This window comes from Lactuca virosa, chromosome 7 (assembly GCF_052849685.1).
Source record: "Lactuca virosa cultivar CGN04683 chromosome 7, Lactuca_virosa_CGN04683_v6, whole genome shotgun sequence".
NCBI lineage: Eukaryota > Viridiplantae > Streptophyta > Magnoliopsida > Asterales > Asteraceae > Lactuca > Lactuca virosa.
Window position 1 is genome coordinate 203,329,604 of NC_136432.1, and position 23,273 is coordinate 203,352,876.

Sequence of the window (23,273 nt, forward strand, 5' to 3'; positions counted from 1 at the left end):
GGCTAGGCCAATCACCCAGGTCCCTGGTGCTGGAGCAGGCCAGGCCTGCTACGGGTGTGGTGAAGTGGGGCACTTCAAAATGAACTGCCCGAAGGCAGGGAACGCTGGCGGATTGGGAAGGGTTTTGGCGATAGGCAATGAGGAAGCGGTAACATACCCTACAGTGGTCACTGGTACGTTTCTCCTCGATAACTCTTTTACATGCATACTATTTGATAGTGGAGCGGAGAGGAGTTTCGTGAACCAAAAATTTGCACACTTACTTAAACAAAAACCACAAGAACTTAAAGAACCGTTCACTGTAGAAATGGCTAATGGAAAGACTGAGAGCACTAGTTTTATATACATAGGATGTTCCTTATCTCTAGATAGGCATTCATTCCCAATCGATCTCATGCTTGTCTCAATTAAAAGTTTTGACGTCATTATCGGCATGGATTGGGTGAGTCTACATCGTGCTGACATCATGCGTTTTGAGAAGGTCGTTCGTCTTAATCTACCGTCTAACGAAACCCTAGTTATCTATGGCGACAAACCGGGCACGAACCTTCGTATCATCTCGAGTATTCAAGCTCAGAAGTACTTAGGAAAGGAATTTCACGCATTCCTTGATCATGTAGTCGATATGAGCCAAGAGACGAAAGACATGAAGAACATCCCAGAAGTACGCGACTTTCCCGACATCTTTCCAGAAGAACTACCAGGATTACCACCACAGCGTCAAGTCGAGTTCAGAATCGACTTAGTTCCAGGGGCTACCCCGGTAGCCAAATCGCGTTATCGACTAGCACCAGCTGAGATGCAGGAGCTATCCGTCAACTGAACGAACTACTCAGCAAGGGCTTTATTAGACCAAGCTTCTCACCTTGGGGAGCACCGGTCTTGTTCATAAAGAAGAAATACGGATCATTCTGTATGTGCATCGACTACAGAGAACTAAACAAAATGACCGTTGAGAACCGATACCCTCTACCTCTCATAGACGACTTATTCGACCAACTGCAAGGGGCAAACTACTTTTCCAAGATTGACCTGAGATCCGAGTATCACCAATTACGAGTGATATAGGAAGATGTTCCCAAAACAGCCTTCTGAACTCGTTATTGACACTACGAGTTTGTAGTGATGCCATTCGGATTAACCAATGTGCCCGCAGTGTTCATGGACTTAATGAATCGGGTGTGCTGTCCTTACTTAGATCAATTCGTTATTGTATTCATCGACGACATTCTTATCTATTCTCGTAGTAAGGAAGAACATAGTCAACATTTACATCGGAGTTTAGAAACCCTACGAGCAGATAAGCTTTATGCGAAGTTCTCTAAATGTGAATTTTGGATTCGAAGAGTCGAATTCTTGGGTCACGTAGTTAGCGAAGAGGGAATTCACGTGGACCCTTCCAAAACTAAGGCCATTGAGAAATGGTCAACTCGGAAGACGCCAACAAAAATTTGTCAATTTCTAGGCCTCGCTGGCTACTATCGCAGGTTTATTCAGAACTTCTCTAGGATCGCAAAACCACTTACTACACTGACCCAGAAAGGTGTGACCTTTGACTGGGAAGAGAAACAAGAGAAGGCGTTCCAAACACTGAAGCGAGCCTTATGCAGCGCATCGATACTATCCCTCCCAGAAGGGATAGAAGACTTTGCGGTTTATTGCGATGCATCCAACCAAGGGCTTAGCTGTATTCTTATGCAACGAGGAAAGGTCATCGCCTATGCCTCTAGACAAATTAAGACGCACGAAGTCAACTATACCACACATGATCTTGAGTTAGGAGTAGTGGTATTTGCTCTGAAGATTTGGAGACACTACCTGTATGGTACGAAAAGCACTATCTTTACAGATCACAAAAGACTTCAACATATATTTGACCAGAAGGAGCTCAACATGAGACAACAACGGTGGGTCGAGCTACTCAGTGACTACGAATGTGAAATTCGTTATCATCCCGACAAAGCCAATGTAGTAGTTGACACCCTAAGTCGGAAAGAATACTCTGGTCGTAGAGTCAAATCATTGGCTATGACTATCCATTCACATCTGTCCACACGAATTAAGGAGGCTCAGCTAGAAGCCATGAAGCCTGAAAATGTGGCGGGTGAATCCCTTAGAGGAATGGATAAAAACTTGGAAGTCAAGGGTGGCGGAGCCTTGTACTTCATGGATCGAATTTGGACACCGAAGCTCGGTGGTTTCAGAGACGTGGTCATGACCGAAGCTGACAATACCTGATATTCCGTCCACCCAGGTTCATATAAGATGTATCTGGATCTCAAAAAGTTATACTGGTGGCCTAACATGAAAGCAGAGATTGCTACCTTCGTAAGTAAGTGTCTTACTTGTGCCAAGGTTAAAGTCGAATACCAGAAACCCTCCGGATTACTATAACAACCAGAGATACCTGAGTGGAAGTTGGAGTGGATCACAATGGAATTCATAACCAAGTTGCCCAAGACAACAGGTGGTCTCGATACCATATGGGTGATCATAGACAGGTTAACCAAGTCCGCACACTTCCTGCCTATCAAAGAAACCGACAAGATGGAGAATCTGACAAGAACCTACATCAGGGAGATTGTACGACTGCATGGTGTTCCCATATCTATTATCTCTGATAGAGATAGTAGATTCACTTCAAGATTCTGGCACTCGCTACAAAGTTCCCTAGGAACTAGGTTGGACATGAGTACAACCTACCATCCACAAACCGACGGACAAAGTGAGAGGACTATTCAAAATCTCGAAGATATGTTGTGAGCCTGTGTGATAGACTTTGGAAAGGCATGGGATACTCATTTACCCCTTGTCGAATTCTCCTACAATAACAGTTATCACACAAGCATAAAGGAAGCTCCAGTTGAAGCCCTCTATGGTCAAAAGTGCAGATCCCCTCTATGATGGGCTGAAGTGGGTGATACGCAGTTAGCTAAAGGACGAATTCCTGACGGCACTATCACAGGTCCGAAACTCATTCGGGAAACGACAGAGAAGATTGTTCAGATTCATGAACGATTGTTAGCCTCTAGAGATCGACAGAAAAGCTACGCATACAAGAGAAGGAAACCTTTGGAATTCCAGCTTGGTGACCGTGTTCTATTGAAGGTATCACCCTGGAAGGGCTTGATACGCTTCAGAAAGCGTGGGAAGCTAAATCCAAGATACATAGGGCCTTTCGATATTATCGCTAGGATCGGCCTTGTAGCTTACAAACTCAAACTACCTCAAGAACTTAGTAACGTCCACCCTACCTTCCACGTTTCGAACCTGAAAAAGTGTCTATCCGATGAGACTCTTGTTATCCCACTCGATGAAATCGAGATCAACGAGAGCCTCAACTTCGTGGAAGAACCAGTAGAGATCATGGACCGTGAGGTCAAGCAAACGAAGCAAAGCCATATCCCGATAGTGAAGGTTCGCTAGAATGCAAAGCGGGGACCTGAATTCACTTGGAAGCGCGAGGATCAAATGAAACTTAAATATCCTCATCTTTTTCCATAGTCTATCCGTATTTGCTTAAACTCTAATTTAGGGACAAAATTACCTTTAGCGGGGGGATGATGTGACAACCCGAAAATTTCTATCTTGTAAAGTCAATCAATTCAATCAAAAGTTTGACTTGTATCTGTTACCTTTTAGCCTTGCTAAGGGTTATTCTATAAGTTTTTAAGCCTTGTACACTTAGGACTTGATGCTATTAAGTGTGAGTAATGAATCTATCAATTTCAAATAGAGCCAAGAACATTCATCAAGGGATGTTCACAAGCCAAACTAGGTTCACGGTCGTGAACCCATGTTTGGACGTGAACCCCTCTCTACACATATAGATTTCCTTCACTTTTCTTCATTTCTCACATCTTCCAATCAAGAACACTCAAACTCTCTCAAGTATCATCAAGGGAAACCTTCCTTTCTCTTCAAAAACGTAAGCGATTCATCCCTGTTTCCTAGTTGATCTTCATATACAATTGAAATCCTTTGATAACATCCTTGAATTCATCACTTTTCCTTCAAGATCTTCAAATCACTATCTTCTTCACCAAGAACACCCACTTGTTCTTGGGTCGTGAACACCTTAAAAGGCTTCCAAAACGTAAGTAGCTCATTCATTTACTAGTTGTCCATTAGAAGCACTTGAATCCCCATGAAACAAACATCTTTTGGCATGATTCTTCAAGAGTTCACGGCCGTGAACCCTTCATAGGATCATGGTATGGCTGTGAACACTTCTTAGACCAAGCTTGGGTCGTGAACACATCATGTGTTCTTGGCCGTGAACCCTCCTAAGGCCGTGAACATCCCTTTGTTTAGCCGTGAACTCCTTTCATTCAATCATATGTGATTGTAACACTTCATTGCAAGTGTTTCCTAGTACCTAAGGTTGTTCCCTTACTTGATTAGTTGTTACATACACTAATTGTATACATATATGTGTCATTATATGCTTAATAGGATCCGTTTGTGCTTGAGACTTCACTTGACATACTTAGCATCCTATATCGATCTTTCATTCGAATCACTCACTACAGGTGAGTTTATACCCCTATAATCTATCTTTTAAATGTTTTTAAATTCTTTTAAGGGGGGGGGGATACAAGTAGAACACAACGATATTGTGTTAACCATATACATGTGAAAACAACATTCAAAAAGGATTTCTTATACTCAAAACTTGTTGAAAACTCTTTTAAATCTTTTATAAACTTCTTTTATATCAAATCATATTCGTCTATTTATTTACGGATAAGTATGCTTTAACAGACTTAGGACTATTGCTAGATACCTTGACTCATGTTCCTTGTTTGGTTGTGGGCTCGGGGTAGGATCACTAGTCCGAATGTCGGTTAAATCATAGTTATACTTATTAAAACCATATGTGAATATTAAACCCATTTTAGGGTTCATTCATAACTTAGTTGCATGGTGAGTAATTGAGTCTTTTCTATACATCAGTATCAGTCAAACAATCATACTAGTAAACTATAATAGGCATAGTTTAGAGGATTTCTACTTACTACTTCTTGAACAGTGAAAGTTACATGAGTCAGTTCATACATGAGCCAGTTCAAACATACTATAACTAGAACGAGAAGGAACATACTATAAAGAAGAAGGAACATACTATAACTAGAACAAAAGGAACATACTATAAATAGAACATAAGGAACATACTATAGCAAGAACAAGATAACATTAATGTGAGCCACTACTTCATGGCATATCAATATACTTGTTGTGTCACGTTTTGTAACCAGAGTCTCCTGGAAGGAGAGCGTGAGTTTGTGTATAGATCTATACGGGATTGGCTATCCTACACTTTCCTGCTAGCTACGGGTGTGACATCCCCTAATTTCTCGGCCAGAAAAGACCGATTTATTTTATGTTTTTTAAAATCAAATCAGAGAAAATATTTATAAAAGATGTTGCGGAATTGGTCCCCAAAACAAAATATGATAAAAGTTTGTCAAAACCTTTCTTTAAGAAATATATAATTTCATTTCATATCAAAACTTCGGGATGTCATGTACCGATACAGACCAAAAGCATAAACAAGACATTATAAGCCTTTCAACAGTTATTTACAACTACTGGCCTATAATCCAAAATCTCTCATCGTCCTCCGACTATGCTCGGGGTCCACTACCTGTAACATAAAAAGCTGAGTGGGTCAGGCTTGGGAGCCTGGTGAACATATAGGGTTTTCAACCCACAATAATAATAAACTTATTAAGTTCATCAATCAACAATAACCCTGATTACCCATTTCCCGTTATCCTCACTTTACGTCCCTAAACACTTATCACAAGGGACCTAGCCTAAAGAATATCATCGGGATGGACACTAGTGCTAAGGGGTTTCCTCAGCCATACATGTCCTAAAGGCAACCATGAGGGGGATGGAGTACAGCGAATGAACGCCCAAGTTCATTAACACCTACAGGTTGCGGGCCTGCTAGCGTTTCCCACTGGACTGTCTAGAAAAGTCTGTGGTCGTCATCTAAACTCCGCTAGATGACTGAATCACAAATCACATCGAGGCCTCTCATCACTTTATTTCATCACACACCCACTATCTACCCATGTTCTACCCAACATATTTGTAGATAAAAATACTTATACAGTTTAAAACTTGTATAAAACATCAACTCAACAGTCACCTCAAATAAACAATTAATATATTTACACATAGCACGTATTTTAAGGTAAATACTTCATATCTATGTGTAAATGAAAGTGATTATACACTCACTTGATTTGATGATAATCGGGCAGCAATTCGTTTCCTAAAACGATCGTTTCTAATAAAACCGGGAGTTTTATTCAGAAACCGGGCTCTGCGAGGGTCGGTCTTCGAAACCGAAAAGATAAATTTTCCGGGCTTCTCGGGCTCTTCGTGGCGTATTCCAGGGGTTATAATCGATATCGGGGCTTTGGGGAATGTTAAAATGAAGAAAATATGAAGAAAGGGGCTAAAAGTGACAAAACTCCAAAAGTAACCGAGAAGGCTCGCATGCCCCTCTTATTTATAGTGTCTGAAGTCGGCTTAAGGAGGGTGGGGTCCGCAGGCGAGGGTGCGCAGGTGGCTGCACATGGGCTGCGCGTGCGAGGGCTTGGTGTCAGCCTCTGATTGGACCGCGGCCTAGGGTCCGAAGTAGGGGGGTTCGTGGCTCCTCCTGCGAGACTCGGACACGAGGAATGGGACACTAGTCGGACAGGCTTTGGACCACTTCGGATTTGCTCAGCAGCTCGGATGACTCAGCACATTTTCGGACACGTGGCATGCTCTAAGCGAAGGTGACGTGGCCGAAGCCACCTATGCGAAATTTCTCGGTTTTTGCGCCAAAACTTCTAAAATCCATAACTTTCACATACGAGCTCCGTTTTTGACGTTCTTTATATGCACGCGTAGGTAAAATTACGCTCTACAACTTTCGGTTAGACTTCGTCGGCTAATTTTGACTTTAATTTTTATATTATTATTTTTAACAGACCGGGACAGGAAATCCGTTAAAAATTCATAACTTCTTCATCCGACGTCCGTTTTCGTCAGACTTTTTACTGTTGTGCTACTAATGACGAGACCTTCAATTCTCGTTTAGGTCATGTCGGCTAAAAATCATTCGATCTATAATTCGAGTTTTTAGCTGTCTACTGCTAAGCTGAAACTTCGAAAAATCATAACTTCCTCATACGATGTCAGATTTGGGTGTTCTTTTTATGCCTACTCTCGGTTTAACGAACACTATGAGTTTCGTTTATATTACTAAGGCCAAAAAGTAGTTTATCGAAAACTCACTTTTTACGACATTCGGCCCCGTGCCGGTTTTGTCGCGAAACTTCGACAGGTCATAACTTCTTCGTTATAACTCGGATTTCGGCATTCTTTATATATCCGTAATCCTTGTCACGCCCACTACAAGATTCTTAATAGATATCGGCTTTATCTAATATTTAATTTTGACGCTCATTTTTATTCTTAATTAATTAAACCCTAATAATTAAGCATAAAACACATAATTCACATAATATTCACATAATTCCTTTTCATTTCTTCAAAATGAGTTACAAAGGTTAACCTAGACTATAATGTCAATATTAATGCCTAGCCTAGAAACACGGGCATTACAACGGGTGACAAATGTCATACCATTTCGACGTCTTTTGATCGTCGTGTTTTATACTAGTCAATCGAGCATGGTTATAACCTCATCACATTTTACTTTAATTAAACTAATTGGTTTTAAGGTAGTTAGTACTTCAGTAGTTACTTTATAGAATACTACGATACACTTTTATTTTCCCATTACATTCACATAGTGATATTCTCACATAAAAGGTAATGTAAACTATTTTCTAGTAATGATAGTCATAAACTTGGGAAATCATTCATTTTTACAAAAAAACAAACATACAGAACAGTAGGGTCTTGGTAGAAGACTACTTTCCATTTTAGTTGAAAATATATGATTTTCTAGGGAGTATACAAACATCTACATCAAAACACATACAAATACTTTCATCAAACTAATGAAATTATTTGACACTAAAATACTTATGAACTCACCGGCTTAAATGTTGATCTACTCTTTCAAAATAACTTGTATTCTCAGGTCACCAGTAGACAGGTACACTGGACCAGGTTTTGAGAAGACAGAGCATGTTCAAGACTTGTCTTTTATTTTGATTCATATTTTGGTGTCTTTCAAACTATACTTAGAACACACTTTTATTAAATTATATTACTAATGCAATGGATGATGTTGTTGCTTGTTTTACTATTATGCATTGTTATGATACTGTACATGACGTACTCCGCCCCCGAACGTTTCCGTTGTTTCGGGTTGGTGGTGTGATAGCATAACCCTTTGCAAACAACCTAGCCTTGAATGTGTGAACATTCCCATCCATGCATGTATTCTTTTAGAAGATCCATTTTTTTGGATTAGGTGTCTAAGCCCAAAACTATAATTGGTATGTACTTGACCCGATAGTAGCATGGTCCATTTGGGTTGCCTTCACCAGAGCAATTTGATAGGATATATATTTGAGAAAGAGGTTATTTGTGATTTATTAATATATTATAAGTATAATATATTAATTGAGAAATCATATTATTTAATTGGTATTGATCAAGAATTAATTTGGAATTAATTTAGTGATCAAAAGAGACTGATTAAGTTAACGGGGACTGATTATGTAAATCAGTGATACATATTGTTTGGGCTAATGATCCATGTTAGTTGGTGATGTACTAAGTTTATGTGATAGTCCATGAAAAGTTAGTCCAAATGAGTTATTGGATTAAAAGCCTAAGTGAATGAATTAGGGTTTACAAGTGACCCTTGGAATTCTACACTATAAATGTAACCCCTAAGCCCTAAAATCGGATACAAGTGTATTCTAAGAAGAAGCTAGCCGATTTTGGTGTTCCAAGCTCTCTCTCATTTTCCTCCATTGTTCTTGGTGTTTGTGACTTATTTGAGGCATCACATTTGAGGTGCTTAGCTCTTGTAAGGCCAAGTTCTACAAGCTACAACAAAGAGGTAATCGTCTTACTTGTTTTTATGTTTCAATTATCAAAGTTGTATGCTAGTTAGGCCTCATACTTTGGAAAAATGATATTGCATACATAACTTGAGAAAACTTAGATCCAAAGCATCTAGGGTTGTATGTGCACCATAGGAATGTTGTAGTGCTCAAAACCCATCACCATGGACTGAATCTCGCTCTCCATGTTTTCCTTCCACATGGCAGCCTCAGGGCCTACCATCACTTCCTTGTAGTTGGATGGCTCATCCACATCAACCAGTTTACGATCACTAATCAATACGTCTCCTTCTGTGCTCACATGGAAACCATAGAACTCAGTAGGAAGACGAACTCTATTGGATCTGCGAAGGGGAGGTGGAGATATATGATTTTGCACAACAGGTTGCTCTACCTCGGGTTGAGGTTCCTCAACTGGTTGTTGCACCTCAGGTTGAGTGCTAGTGTCTACTAAAGGTTCTTCTTCAGTTGACTATTGAAGCTCTTCAAGGTTAATAGGGCTCCCACTGTACGTTTTGGAAATGAGATCCCTCTCGAGGAAGAATCCCCTTCGAGCAACAAACACTTTGTTCTCAGACGGCTTGTAATAGAAGTATCCAAAAGACTTTTGTGGATAACCAATGAAGTAACACTTCTCCGATCTGGGCTCAAGCTTATGATTCTCCTCGCGACGAACAAAAGCCTCGCAACCCCAAATCTTTATATGTGCTAGAGAAGGATGTGTCCCACTCCACATCTCAGAGGGTGTTTTAGCAGCCTTCTTAGTAGGTACGAGTTTTAGGATGTGGGTGGATGTCTATAAGGCATACCCCCAAAAAGATATTGGAAGTGTAGCTCGACTCATCATAGATCGAACCATGTCTAACAGTGTTCGATTTCTTCTCTTAGCCACACCATTCAACTGTGGTGTTCTGGGAGGAGACAATTGTGAAACTATTCCACAATTCTGAAGATGATCGTAGAATTCAAGACTTAAATATTCTCCACCCCTATCAGATCAGAGCATCTTGATCTTTCTACCAATTTGGTTCTCTACTTCGTTTTGAAACTCTTTGAACACCTCAAAGGTTTCCGACTTATGCTTAATTAGATAGATATATCCATATCTACTAAAATCGTCAGTAAAAGTCTCGAAGTATCTTTCTCCATGTATTATGGTGGATTTTAATGGTCCACAAACATTTGTGTGGATGAGGTCCAACAAATCTTTGCCTCTTTCACAGTGGCATGTGAATGGCGCCTTTGTCATCTTGCCAAGTAAGCAAGATTCGCATACATCATCCGATTTGAGGTCAAATGATTCCAAGATCTCATCCTGTTAGAGCTTGGCAATGTGCTTCTTGTTTATATGGCAAAGTCGACAATGCCACAAACATGATTTATCTAATTCACTATTAGACGAATCAACATTCAATAATAGTTTATCAATTTCACCAACACAAACAATACTTTCATACACACCTTTACAAGGACTATCTTTGAAATTAAAACAACCATTCTTATAAACCAAAATGTCATAATTATCATTATCAAACGAAAAACAATAACCATCCTTACAAAGTGCATGAAAAGAAATAATGTTCCGTGCCATATCAGGCGAGTAGCAACAATTTAATAAACTAATATAAACACCATCACTAAGCATGAGCTCATAGTTCCCAATCCTTGTAACAGCTGAATTGTGCCAGTTTCCCATGATTAGGTTGAGCTCACCATGCCTCAACTTCTTAATTTGTCTTATTCCCTGCATATTAGAGCAAATGTGAGTACCACATCCTCTATCAAGAATCCAAGAGTTAGAAGTAGATGTGCTATGGAGTTCTGTCATGAACATACCTGAGGTGCCAACTACTTTGACTTTGCCCTTTTAATGTCCTCGAGGTATTTGGGGCAACTACGCTTCCAGTGTCCCTTTGACTGCCAGTAAAAACAAACGGCCTCACTTGGATCAGCAGAAGGAGCTATCTCAGCTTGGACTTTTCTCTTGGGAGCTTGGTCACACTGTTCGACCTTACCATTTCCCTTTCCTTTGGGATGAGAAACCCTTTTCCTATTACCAGCAACACGATCGATAGCCAAGACTGGAGTAGTAGGGTTGAAGTTCTTGGGTTTCTCCATGCTCGCTTCAGCTGTCTTAAGCATGCCATGCAACTCCATCAAAGTCTTGTCGAAGTTGTTCATATTGAAGTTCATGATAAACTGCGAATATGAACCGCTAAGCGAGTTCAAGACCATGGCAATGGTCAACTCCTTAGGTAGCTACACACCTAGATTCCTAATTATGTCTATGTACAACTTCATCTTTTGGACGTGCGCACACGCAGAAGCTCCCTCTTGTTTTTTACATACCACGAGGGACTTAACGATCTCGAATCGTTCTTGCATAACCTGCTCTTGGAACATGTCATCGATCTTCTGGTTTATGTCAAATGCGCCCTAATTTTCAAATTTCTTACATAAGGCAAGCTACTTTGGTCGGTTCATCGTAATGCTTGTGGTAGGCAGTAACTTCTTCAGGGGTAGAATTCTCTCCAAGTATGGGAACATCATCATCGAGAACATACTCTTTGTTCTCATATCTCAACGTGAATTTCAAAGTCCTGATCCAATTAAGATAGTTGGATCCATCCTCATTGAGTCTTTCCCTATTAAGAACTGACATTAGTGAAAAGCTTGAGTTTTGAGTTAGAGGAGGAGGAGGAGGAACAGGAGGATTGTTGTTGTTGTTGTTGGCTGGAATCGACATCTACAAAAGATAATATTCCAATTAGTTTGATATAAATCCTTAATCAATAATCACCCTAAAAAAATTATTAGATTAAGGCTAGGATCCATATTTGGCCTCATGATGTGTAAAGGGATGCCGTAAACACACCATAAAGTTATTTAGGTATACAAAGCTCTTTGTTAATTTCAATCACTATGAAATTCCTAGATTTTTTGAGATTCATTGACTATCAATGGCCTATTAATCTCGGATTATGTTCATCTTAAATTCAGTTATGGGGATGCCGCATATCACAAAACAGATGGTGAATCACCTATACAACATTGCATGGTCCCCCACTCAAGTTACGCTTGAGATTCACGAGTCTCACATCATTCTTTACCTATACTCGTAAATTAATGTGCTGGTTAACCACACGGGCTCCATCAACAAGTTATAAAGAGAATGTGCAATTTTTATGGATAACATAAGATTCACTTTTAATTAAATAAAACAGGATTTTATTTTATTATTGTATTTAGAATACTTTTAGATTGACCATTATCACTATCAGACCATTTCGGTAACTCCATTCTCAAAATGCAATAGGGTGGTTAGGGTGGTAAGCACAAAGCATATTTAAAAAGCGACCTCATTAGGAATCAAAGAGACCTCCTTAAACACCTACATTAGAATGGGTGAGCCTAGTCGAGGTAAGACTGGCAAATGTCAATATTTAAAATATGCAAGGACGCATATTGTAATTCTCTTATACATACAATAGATATGGATCTTACATATATATAAGGGGTAAATTTAAAACTCTTTAAATTTAGTTCTCCATTATTAATTCAAATTGATTACAAGGATGCAATATAACAATTAATAACACATGAGGGGTTCATATTCAAATTTATAAATCTCAATTATAAATAATATTAAATATTTTAATAAATGATAAATAAATATTCAAATTCAAATAAACAAATTTGAATAATATTTATTCAAATTTCCAGATTTAAAACAATTTAAATTTGGCATTTATCCATATTTATCAAAACTTCATATTTGAAAAATAGAGAAAATTCTGAAAACCCTAAATATGTCGAGGCCACGTCGTGGGCTCCTAGCCACATCGTGGCTGGGACTAGGGTTTTAACATATTACGAATTTTTAATTTCTTCTTCCATCATTCAATTTCGAACAATTATTTTCAAAAAACATGGATCTAGGGTGAATGTAATTATGAACCAATGGCTCTGATACCACTCTTCGGTTTTCTAGGCATCAAATACACTTTAAAACTAGGTAGCGAAAAAGGAAAACAACAACGATATACCTAAGTGTACATGCAACCTATGGATCTATGGTTTCATACTATTATTTCTACCCTATGAAATCGAAAATACAAAGAAGAATCTCATATCTCTTTTGCAGCTAAAGATCTTCACGCTTGACTCCTCGTGCGTACCACCTTGTTTGGATGATAAGGACCCAAACCAGAATCTCTCTCATGGTTCACACCCAATGAACTCAAAAGAGTAGAATCAAAAATAAACTAGGAGGGGACGAACTATAAGGAGAGATTATCCACAAGGAGTGAGAAAGAAGGTGGCGAATAACTCAAGCCAAAAAATCAGCTAGCAGGAATGAATCCCTATGACCATCACTACTAGAAAAATAGCATTTTACGACGCGCAATGCGTGTCGTAAAACGCTCAGACGACACACAAATGCGTGTCAAGGAAGGCCCTGTCATAACGAAAGACGACATGCTTTTGCGCGTCGTCTATTTACGACGCGCAGTTACGACACACATTTTCGACACTCATTTACGACACGCAATGCGTATCAAGGAAGGCCTTGTCATAAAGGAAGACGACAAGCATTTGCGTGTCGTAACCTTACGACGCACGTTTAGGACACACATTCCGTATCATTAAAGCCCCTGTCATAAATGAAGATGACACGCATTTGCATGTCATAAACTTCAGCAACCATTTACGATATACATTTACGACACGTCTTTATGATACTCATTTACGCATAATACAAAACTATGCAAACAAATATATACCAAAACAAGCAATTTCATCCAATAACGTCATGTCAAAAAATTGTAATACGTACATTGGTATTAAGGGGATATGATTGTACATTGTTATTAAGAGGTTTTCCCTAACTATATAACCTAATACTACATTGCTATTAAGGGACACCTTCTTGTTTCTACTTCTTATTGCTATGCTTCTGTTTCCACATGATACCTGTTATCATCATCAACACATTAGTATTCAGAATAGAATTAACGACTCATTCCATTACCCCTTTCATCATAATTCCATTCCATCCAACCAAATAGTTCCCCAAGTAATTAACACTTTCATACCTTATTCAAAAGGGAGTTTGCATCACAGTGATTGATGGAGCACAACTAATTTGTATGTCTTGATTCTGATCGAACCGAGAAAACAGGAAAACTTAATGTGAAAAAAAACCTTTAGTCCACATTACAAGTTGAAATGAACTTCATCAGAAGCGGGCATTAAGGAGAAAAGAAAAGTATACCTGTAATTATAGTTTTTCACTTGTCAAATACTGTCTAGTTTAACGTCCTTGAATCCAACCTCATCACTTGTCAAATACTGTCTCCGTGGATCAATGCTTACAACCATCGTCTTTAAATTTTAAAATAAACATCATAACATATTTACATTACATGTCTTTCTTTGTATAATAATGTATATAGACTCAAATTTTAATTTTAATTACTCCAGACCTGATTCCCATACACTCTGGAAAATCTGTTCTAAGCTCCTCTTTCCCATTTTTACCTGAAAAAAAAAAACAAAAGTACATGAATTATAGTAATCATTATATATGAAACGAAATATAAAGATTGAAAGTTAGTTGCCTACTCCTGTTTTTAGATACTCTTCTGCAGCATAAACAACATCACTCCCGATAGATATCTTATCTGCACCAGATCTGAAATATTCTGAAGCCACCTCCAAACTAGAATAGTACCTATATTATTAATAATATAAACACTTATTAAATTCTTCACAACAACATAGTACATATTACATATTTACAACTAACACTTAACAGTACCTTCCATTTGCATCAGTGAAATCTCTTATACCACCACCAACTGTAAGTGGTACAAAAACATTCTCTTATGTGTATTTTAATATCTATAAAATTAGATAATAATAATATTATTTAGAGAAAACACATGTGGACATTAATTAATACAGGAGAATGAAAGAGCATATATATGTACCTGCAACATTGGCAAATCGCCCAGAGGGAAATCGCGAAAGCCGGTAATATTAAAAAAGCTAACCTGCAACATGTTACAACTCAGTAATAGAATGACTAATTCCATTCCATTCTATCCTAATCCTAAGACCTAATATGTAATATGTAATATGTAATATGTAAGAAAGAGAAAGACAGTAATTAAGTACCTCATCAGCCCCATCTAAGTAATATTGTCCAACAAGTTCAACTGGCTTCCCCAGGTTCCTCACCTATCACACCATTTATTTATTCAACAAAAACTTCTTACAAAAATACATATTGAATATAATATCTTCAAACTATACATTTTCCATCTTTATAACTTGCGAAACTTATCACTTCAAACCATTAACTGCAACAAGCTTCTTTGAAAGGTACATTACATACCCGCTCAAGTTTTACCACCCAAAAGAAATTGCTGCAAGGCCGCAGAGAGTTCCATTGAAAATTCTTCACCTCCTTTTCCCTAAAATGGTTGCAAGTTTTGTAAGGGTAAATTGTGTGTATTCAATAAATGTTGGAGGACCAAAAGAAAACAATTTTGAACCTCGTATTGTGGTGCTGCTGTGGGACTGCAATCGATGTATATGAAAACTTTTCCTTTGCCAGGGGCTGAACAACTTGGTCTTCCTAATTCAGACTGCTATCAACAAAGTTAAAAAATAACAAAAGCTGATTACAACCTAGATAGAATTAATGTCTAGTTATTTTCAGAAAATAATATTGTAAATCAATAAAAAAAAGTTTCAAAAATATTAAAAAACTAATGGAATAAAAGAATCACCCCCAACTTAACAAAATGGAAAGCATTACCTTCTATAAAAAGAAAAGATCAAATTCCATTCCATCAAGAAAAAAAAAACTTATTTTTCATTCCAATGGAATGAACCATTTTATTATATACTATATATGTTATTTCAAAAAGCAAATAAAAAAGCTCTTAAATGTTTATTAAAAAACTATATACCATAAAATCTTAAAATAATATAATTAAATAATTGTTTTGATGTTAATTAAGAAAAATATTAATTTGATTGAAACTTAAGAATAAATTTAAAAAGATTTTTCTTATTGAAGAAAAATAGATAATACAAATAAAACTAATTTATAAGTATAACATTATCATTCCTTTCCTTCAACGCATTAAAAAAAACACCCCACCCTCATGGAATGAAATTCAAACCAAACATGATGTTTTTCAATTCCATCGGAATCAGTCATTCCATTCCAAGGGTATGCAAAAACACACATATTATTATTATCTACCTCAATTATACTTGAATCCACCAGAAGGAACAAAAACATCACCAACAGGAGGCTGAGTTGTAGCTGCATCGACAAGTGGCATGGCATCATCCTCTTCCTCCAACCAATAAGTCTCAAGAAGCTTCACTGCTTTCTCATAAAATCTCGTTGTTATCATTACTCTGTAAATTCTCAATCTTCTCCAACCCTTCTGCATCATCAAACATTTGTGCATAAAGATTCACATCCCCTGATCTTCTCAAATTCTTTTCTGCTTCACCAACTTTTAATATATTCTCAAGCCCCTCTAAACATACTGTCACTATTCTTGGGTCTGGACATATCAGTAAATCACACAAGGGCTTAATACATCCCTCACTTACCAAATACCTGCATCCACCATTTTATTATCAGTAAATATATAGCTTTTGAGATGTAAATACTTAACAAATTATAATGAAAATTTAAGTTTATGAATCTCACTTGATTTGGTCATGGCTTCCAATCGAAGTAGCATTTGAGGTAGCCCATGCAGCCTCCTTTTTTGATATCAAATTCTGCATTTTGAAGCAGATGAATAAGAGGGCCAATGATATTTGCTTCAATGACTGTCTGTAAAAATCATAAAGTAGATATATCAGTCAAGAAAATAATTTTTGATGCTTAAATCTTGATGAAAATTTCAAATTATGACCTGAATCTGCTTCTTGTTGCCAGCAGTGATGTTTGATATGGTCCAACAAGCTTCTTTCTTAATACTTTTTTTGTGGTTATTGGTCAACAAGTTGAGAAGACAAGGCAAAACTATGACTTCAGTTTTACCCATCTTCACTCTTGCTGAACCATTTGCCTGTCATTAATTAAACTCATTAAGAACATAAACTAAGTGTATTTATTAAATAAAAAAGAATTTGAAAAGGTTTTTACCTGAGCAATGACTCCAGTTTCAACAGATATGGGGCGATAAGTTAATCTTTTATGCCCATTTGTACGAAGGTCTTGAGCAATTCCTCCCTATATAAAAATAAATAAGAAAAAGTAGTTTTTTTTTAATTTGTCAAACCCGAGAGAAGTAGTTCAACAATCTCCACACCAACAGGGCTGAATCTCATATATATGCAGATGCAAATCTAATGTTTAAATACAACTAGATTATAACCCGCTTAAAACGCGGGAAACATATAAAAAAAGTACATATAAATCATAATAACTAATCAATGTTTCACAAAAAATTATTATATACAAAGATAGATGTAAAACTAATATATAAATCGTTATGAATATTCGATCTACGTGCTGTCAACAATTACTTCTACTTTCAAATGATTATATAATCATTTTTTAGTTATTGAGAGAAAGATAAAAATGAAACCATTTCTATCTTTCTTCATACAAATTTAATTTCTCAAACAGAAATTTTTCAGCCTAAAATTTTTAAAACATTACATGCAAGTTGAGATTGAAACTTTGTCAAATTACTAAAATGCTCCTAATCATGTTTTGTATTTTTAGACTAAAACATTTCCAAATAACTAAAAATGCGTTAATCATCTTTTTATAAGTTTAGATTGAAACATTGCCAAATTATTCATACTTGGTAAGTTTAAACTGAAACTTTGCCAAATTACTAAAATGCCCATGATCAACAGGCCCTTAATCATCTTTTTATAAATTTAGACTGAAACCCTGCCAAACTCTTCATACTTAGTTAGTTTAGACTGAAACTTTTCCAAATTACTAAAATGCCTAACACCATGTTTTATATTTTTAGACTAAAACAGTTGTCAAACTATTCATACTTAGTTCTTTCCATTTGTTTCACCAATGATGGGTTGTATGTCTTGATTGTTGCATGCCCTACAGCTAAAACCTGATCCTACAAAAAACAATGAAATCCAATAAAAAATAATTAATAACTTCAATTTAGATCTTAGAAACTTACGGGTATTAACATTAGATTGTAATCGGGACAAGAGTGGAAAGATCGTTGAGTGTTGGATTTATTTTTCTTTTTTCTCTGTTTGTAATATTTTTGCCATATAATTGTTCAATCAGAAAGTGTAAAAGTGTCCCTTACATCTATAAATAGTAACCGAGTGCCCATCTATATATCCTAAATGTTGAAAATAATTATTAACAAATTTTATTTGAAAAATAATTGCATATGCGGACACTTACATTACACACAACATCCAGTTTCATGGTGGATTCCCTTATAAAGCATTAATACAAAATCTTTGTTTCAGCTCCACCTCCCCTCTCTTTGAGCTTTATAGGATTGCAAAAACCATATTATATTTATGAAATATAGATACATGTTGTTAGTTGTATAAAATATTACTAATATTCCCACTAACAAGGTTAGATAAGCTTTCTAGGGTATTTTCCAACTGACATCAGTCTAGGTCTCAGTTCCATTCCAGTCTAATCACAGTACAAGGCCATCTTGTTTTGTCATGTGATGCATACATTCTTAATTGTAGATATATGTTGACTATTTATCCTTTTCATCAATCATGTCAACCGGATTTTGTTGAGCTTCTAATAAGGTAGACGACTTTATTGTCCCTTTATTACTTGGAATAGATGGTGTTGACTCAGACGAACTCTCTCCGAAAAGTTCATTAATTCTCTATCCACAAAAACAAAAACAAAAAATAAAAATTTTTAATAATCCACTTATTTTCAAAGTACAATGATATTAAAGAATGTGGTTGGTAAATTGGCTTAGCCAGATTTATCATAAGCAGCCCAATACTCTTCAAGACAACACAATAATAATTACCGACTACATAGTACAAACATGAAAACATATATAAATTAGAATATGCAAATAAATATATTAAAATTTTAAAAATTAATGATGTACCTTTGAAACAGCTTTGCATCCACTGGTTATTGGGAAGAACCAATATAATGAGCATATCCAGAGAAAAACATCATAGCGAACAGTATAAATAATATATTTTTTCCCTTGGATAACTTGTTGTTTTGATCTTCTTCCTTCCATCATGATGGAATTTTAATCTAAGTGGTGAATAAAAATCAAGCCATCCAATTTCCTCTATAACCACCTGTAAATTGTAATTGTAATTATAATATAAATAAATAAATCAACATCGTTTAATATCATAAATCATCTGACCTTAATGAAGAGCTTCTACTCAAGTAGGGAGCTAAATTCAAGATAAATATACAGGCTACCACACTCCAAGTAACTGCAATTTGTGAAAACCTTTCAGACTTGATTTAATTATTTAAAAATATATGTTTAACCAATTGCCCAAATGACCTGAGGAAATCCTTGGTATGATTATTAAGATCCTTTATGTTCATTTCTTAAAAGAATAATCATGTTTCTTTTCCCATAAATTCAAAAATCCCATGTGTAGCCAAAGTAGTCTCCTGACTCGATCTGTACATAAGAATACCCATATTGTTTGTATAGTTTAGAACATACCTTGTCACTTAACTTCAGTTTGCCTGTAACTACATTTTCTCAATGAAATGCTACCAAAAGTTTTTTCTAAACCAACCCAGTCCAAAATTCCACATCTTCATTTTTCTTATTTGGCAAAAAAATTTTACCAAATAAGTTTGTAACTGTAAATAAATCATTAATCGACACTGTAAATATCATTAATCGTAAACGATGAAGTTTCATCAAAGTCAAGGGTAAAATCGTAAACGATGATGCACACCTTCCAGAAAAGATGCTACCATCTGGATAGTAACTTCAGAAGCAGAATGCTCCAAAAAAAACTGTAAACATCCTTAATTTCTAAAAAAAAACCGATATACCCTTCAGGCCTTAAAAAACATAACCTGCTTCTGTTTTTAAAATTCTATGGAAACCACATGAATATGAAATCTTCTCAACTCAAAGAATTGCTATTTGTTAAATTATTTCCAGCCATATACCAAAAATACCCTTTATGTTTATTAATTTTTTTAACTCTACGTAACCATTTATTCAACCAACTCTTTCCTTTAAGATAAACCAAAAAATCATTGAAATAATCATCACCATTACCTAAAAATGAGCTTCAATTTACAAAAAAAATGAAATTTTTTGATATCATCTTAAATATAATCCAAAAATAATAACTTTTTAAAAGTATGATGCTATTAAAAAACTTTTTTTTACAAAGTTCAATACTAAAAACATTTCTTTCCCAAAAAAACTATCATATTAATTGCCAACTAATGAATATTTAAAATTATATATTACATAAATGGTTTATTTGTGAAAAAATTTACATAAATGGTCCATATTTAAAAAAAGAATACATAAATGGTCTATATGTGACAATGTACCTTCCATTAACGAAATTTCAAAAAAAAAAAAACAGTCGTATAAATGAGACAAAAAATAGAAACTTTTCTAGATCAACTAATAAGAATCTGCAAAGTAATTTTTTTGAAAGTACGATGATATTAATGATTTTTTTTTTTTTTGCAAAGTTCAATGCTATTAATGAAACTTGTTTCCAGAAAACAGTCCTACAAATGAGCTTCAATATACCAAAAAAAAAAACTTTTCCATATCATCTAAAAATAATCCAAAAAAGTTCAATGCAAAGTTCAATGCGATTTTTTTTTTAAAAGTACAATGCGATTTATGAAATTTTTTTGTACATAAAAGAAGCTATCTTTGGGAATGTGCAAAATGACCATAATACCCTTGATTCAACAACTAACTTCATGAAAAAAAATACCAAACAAAGATTATTTGATTATAAAATAGAACTTCCAAAATTTCTCTATGAATCAAAATTCAATGTGACTCACCACTATACAGAAGGTACAACATCCTACCTTCCTTGCAGAAGCACGCCATGATTGTAATTCAATCCAAGGTCGTTTATGAATATTATCAACCATATTATTAGGTGAAGGCCACTTAACCGTAAAATCCGATACATATAATGTGTTACTTGTATGTTAAGCATTATATATTGTACATCTGTCACATATTACAAATACATAATACATAATATGTACATATTTAAAGAAAATATACTCTTGCATCTATTAGAAAGGACATTGATAGTACATAATTCCATTTTTTAGGATTAAATTATAATTCTTACATCCATGATCTATTATAATTTGGTATGGTTTGTAAACTATGAAAACTTAGTTAACAATAATGTTTTCTAAGCTACACTTTGAGTGATTAGCATTAGGCGTATGATATGGAATTACAAAACATCATTACCACACCAGACAATTACATTAAAGAATCAAGACGAAAAATCAATTAAAAAAAAGGAAAGAAGATAAATCCACCGCCATTCCTAGCCACCTTCTTGAAATTGGTTACAAAATAAATGATGGAAAAGTGAAAAATAACCTTGATTTGGGTTTCTTTTATATATAACAAATACATTTTGTCTATTGTTTTTCAACCCCCATAAGTAACATATCACATTTTTCTACTTCAATTGTTAAGTATTCATCTTCATGTACTGATATCACTTTACACAGTTTTAGTTTCAGGTTTTCTTTTTCTATTTTGGTTTAGTCTATGTCATCTTCACTTTCCTAATGGTCTAATCATTTTACTAATTAACACATAAAACATAATCATCAACGAATAATAAAGAGGAGAATAAAGCGCAACAGTAGCCTGACGGTGGTGTTTTCTGCTCAGGACCACAACCGGCCACCACTACATAAAATTAAAATAAATAATAATAATTCAATTTCCAGGAAACATGCTCGTTACCTAAGAAAAGTAAGGTTAATATAAAATTAGCATGTATTTTAATTGCTTACATGCGATGGCAATCACTTCCATGCTTGTCCTACCCAATTCCTACAACCACAAAGGATATGGCATAATAAAAAATTCCTACAAATATGGGACAACTCAGTCAATAATAATGTTCATAGAACAAAATGAAAGGTAGAATAGAGTTCATAGAATGAGAAACTTTTTTCATCTTATAGGTAGCAAGGCATCCAGGATAATCAAATTCATTTGATACTAATCTCTCCATTCTTTAATGACGAAACTATAATATCTTTTAAACTTACCTTCTTCATGACTACAAAAGTCGAGATCACATAACCCTTAATCAATCCACCCACAACAAATGCTTTAAAGAAATTTTGGATTTCCCATCAATATGCTCCATGTGCTTCTCATAATGTAACAATCTTGACATCCCTCCTGCAACATCAAGTTGCAAAAGAAATTAACTTTCAATAAATAATTAATTAAAGAACATAAATATATGAAAAATAAGTTAATTATACCAATTTTTATGACCTCTCAATCTTCATGGCTTTCCTCGCTGAAAATCATCCCCGGAAAAGAACAAAATAAAAATCATGAAAAGAACAAAATCAAACAACAAAATGATTCATACTCACAAATAAAAGAAGAAAAATAATAAAAGCAACCTAACTCGGATTCAAAAATCATAAAACACGAATGCTTGTCTGAAACCAAATCAAAGAATCAAGCTAATTGGTAGTCTTTTTGTCTTGATAATCTAGTGCACCCCATACATTTTCTCCCCTTTCGGGAAGCTGTCTTTGGCCATATTTTATTCACACCGGCTCCTTTAAGTGAACTGCCAATAGAATAACTCTTGATTATCAAAATAGAGGCCTATAAGTAAGTGGACCAGCAAAAAGTTCTATGGTCGCAACCATGAATCCATCCACATCCAACCCCTGTTATAATGCAAGTGTAAATATAATAAAAGCCTTAAGAAAAAAACACTACATATGTAAATGTTGAGATCTGAATAAGAAAACACAAGAAAGGTAAAAAGGCTTACGGATATGAATTTTCGTTACTTTCCACTTTCCACTTTCCAAACTCCAATCGATATATTCGTTCTTCCGATCACCAAACACATCCATATAATTTTTCGTTCCTTTCTAAGCTCCGATCACTGCAAACATGAAAACATGGAAGTGGTTTTTATCCAAATATCCTTCTTCTTCAA

At 35.6% G+C, this 23,273-nt stretch overlaps 1 protein-coding gene, 1 long non-coding RNA gene and 1 pseudogene across 2 annotated transcripts; all 3 read right to left on the reverse strand.

Annotated features, from left to right (window-relative positions):
* Nucleotides 1-10,898: 10,898 nt before the first annotated feature.
* Nucleotides 10,899-11,243, reverse strand: LOC145127472 (uncharacterized). Its single transcript, XM_079062663.1, has one exon. It carries the CDS (start codon nucleotides 11,241-11,243, stop codon nucleotides 10,899-10,901), a length of 345 nt encoding a protein of 114 aa, XP_078918789.1.
* Nucleotides 11,244-14,160: 2,917 nt separating this feature from the next.
* Nucleotides 14,161-15,530, reverse strand: LOC145123534 (uncharacterized). Its single transcript, XR_013715176.1, has 8 exons — nucleotides 15,451-15,530; nucleotides 15,231-15,293; nucleotides 15,044-15,106; nucleotides 14,872-14,954; nucleotides 14,676-14,784; nucleotides 14,537-14,591; nucleotides 14,326-14,435; nucleotides 14,161-14,237 (listed from the first exon to the last, which is right to left on the reverse strand). It is a non-coding gene; the product is annotated as an uncharacterized LOC145123534 (long non-coding RNA).
* An 800-nt stretch (nucleotides 15,531-16,330) lies between these two features.
* LOC145127473 (importin subunit alpha-1b-like) lies at nucleotides 16,331-17,104 on the reverse strand (annotated as a pseudogene).
* Between the last annotated feature and the right edge of the window lie 6,169 nt (nucleotides 17,105-23,273).

What these genes read in the sequence shown, in the direction of transcription:
- LOC145127472 (XM_079062663.1), bottom strand. Translation starts at nt 11,243, where the DNA reads ATGAACTTCAATATGAACAACTTCGACAAGACTTTGATGGAGTTGCAT.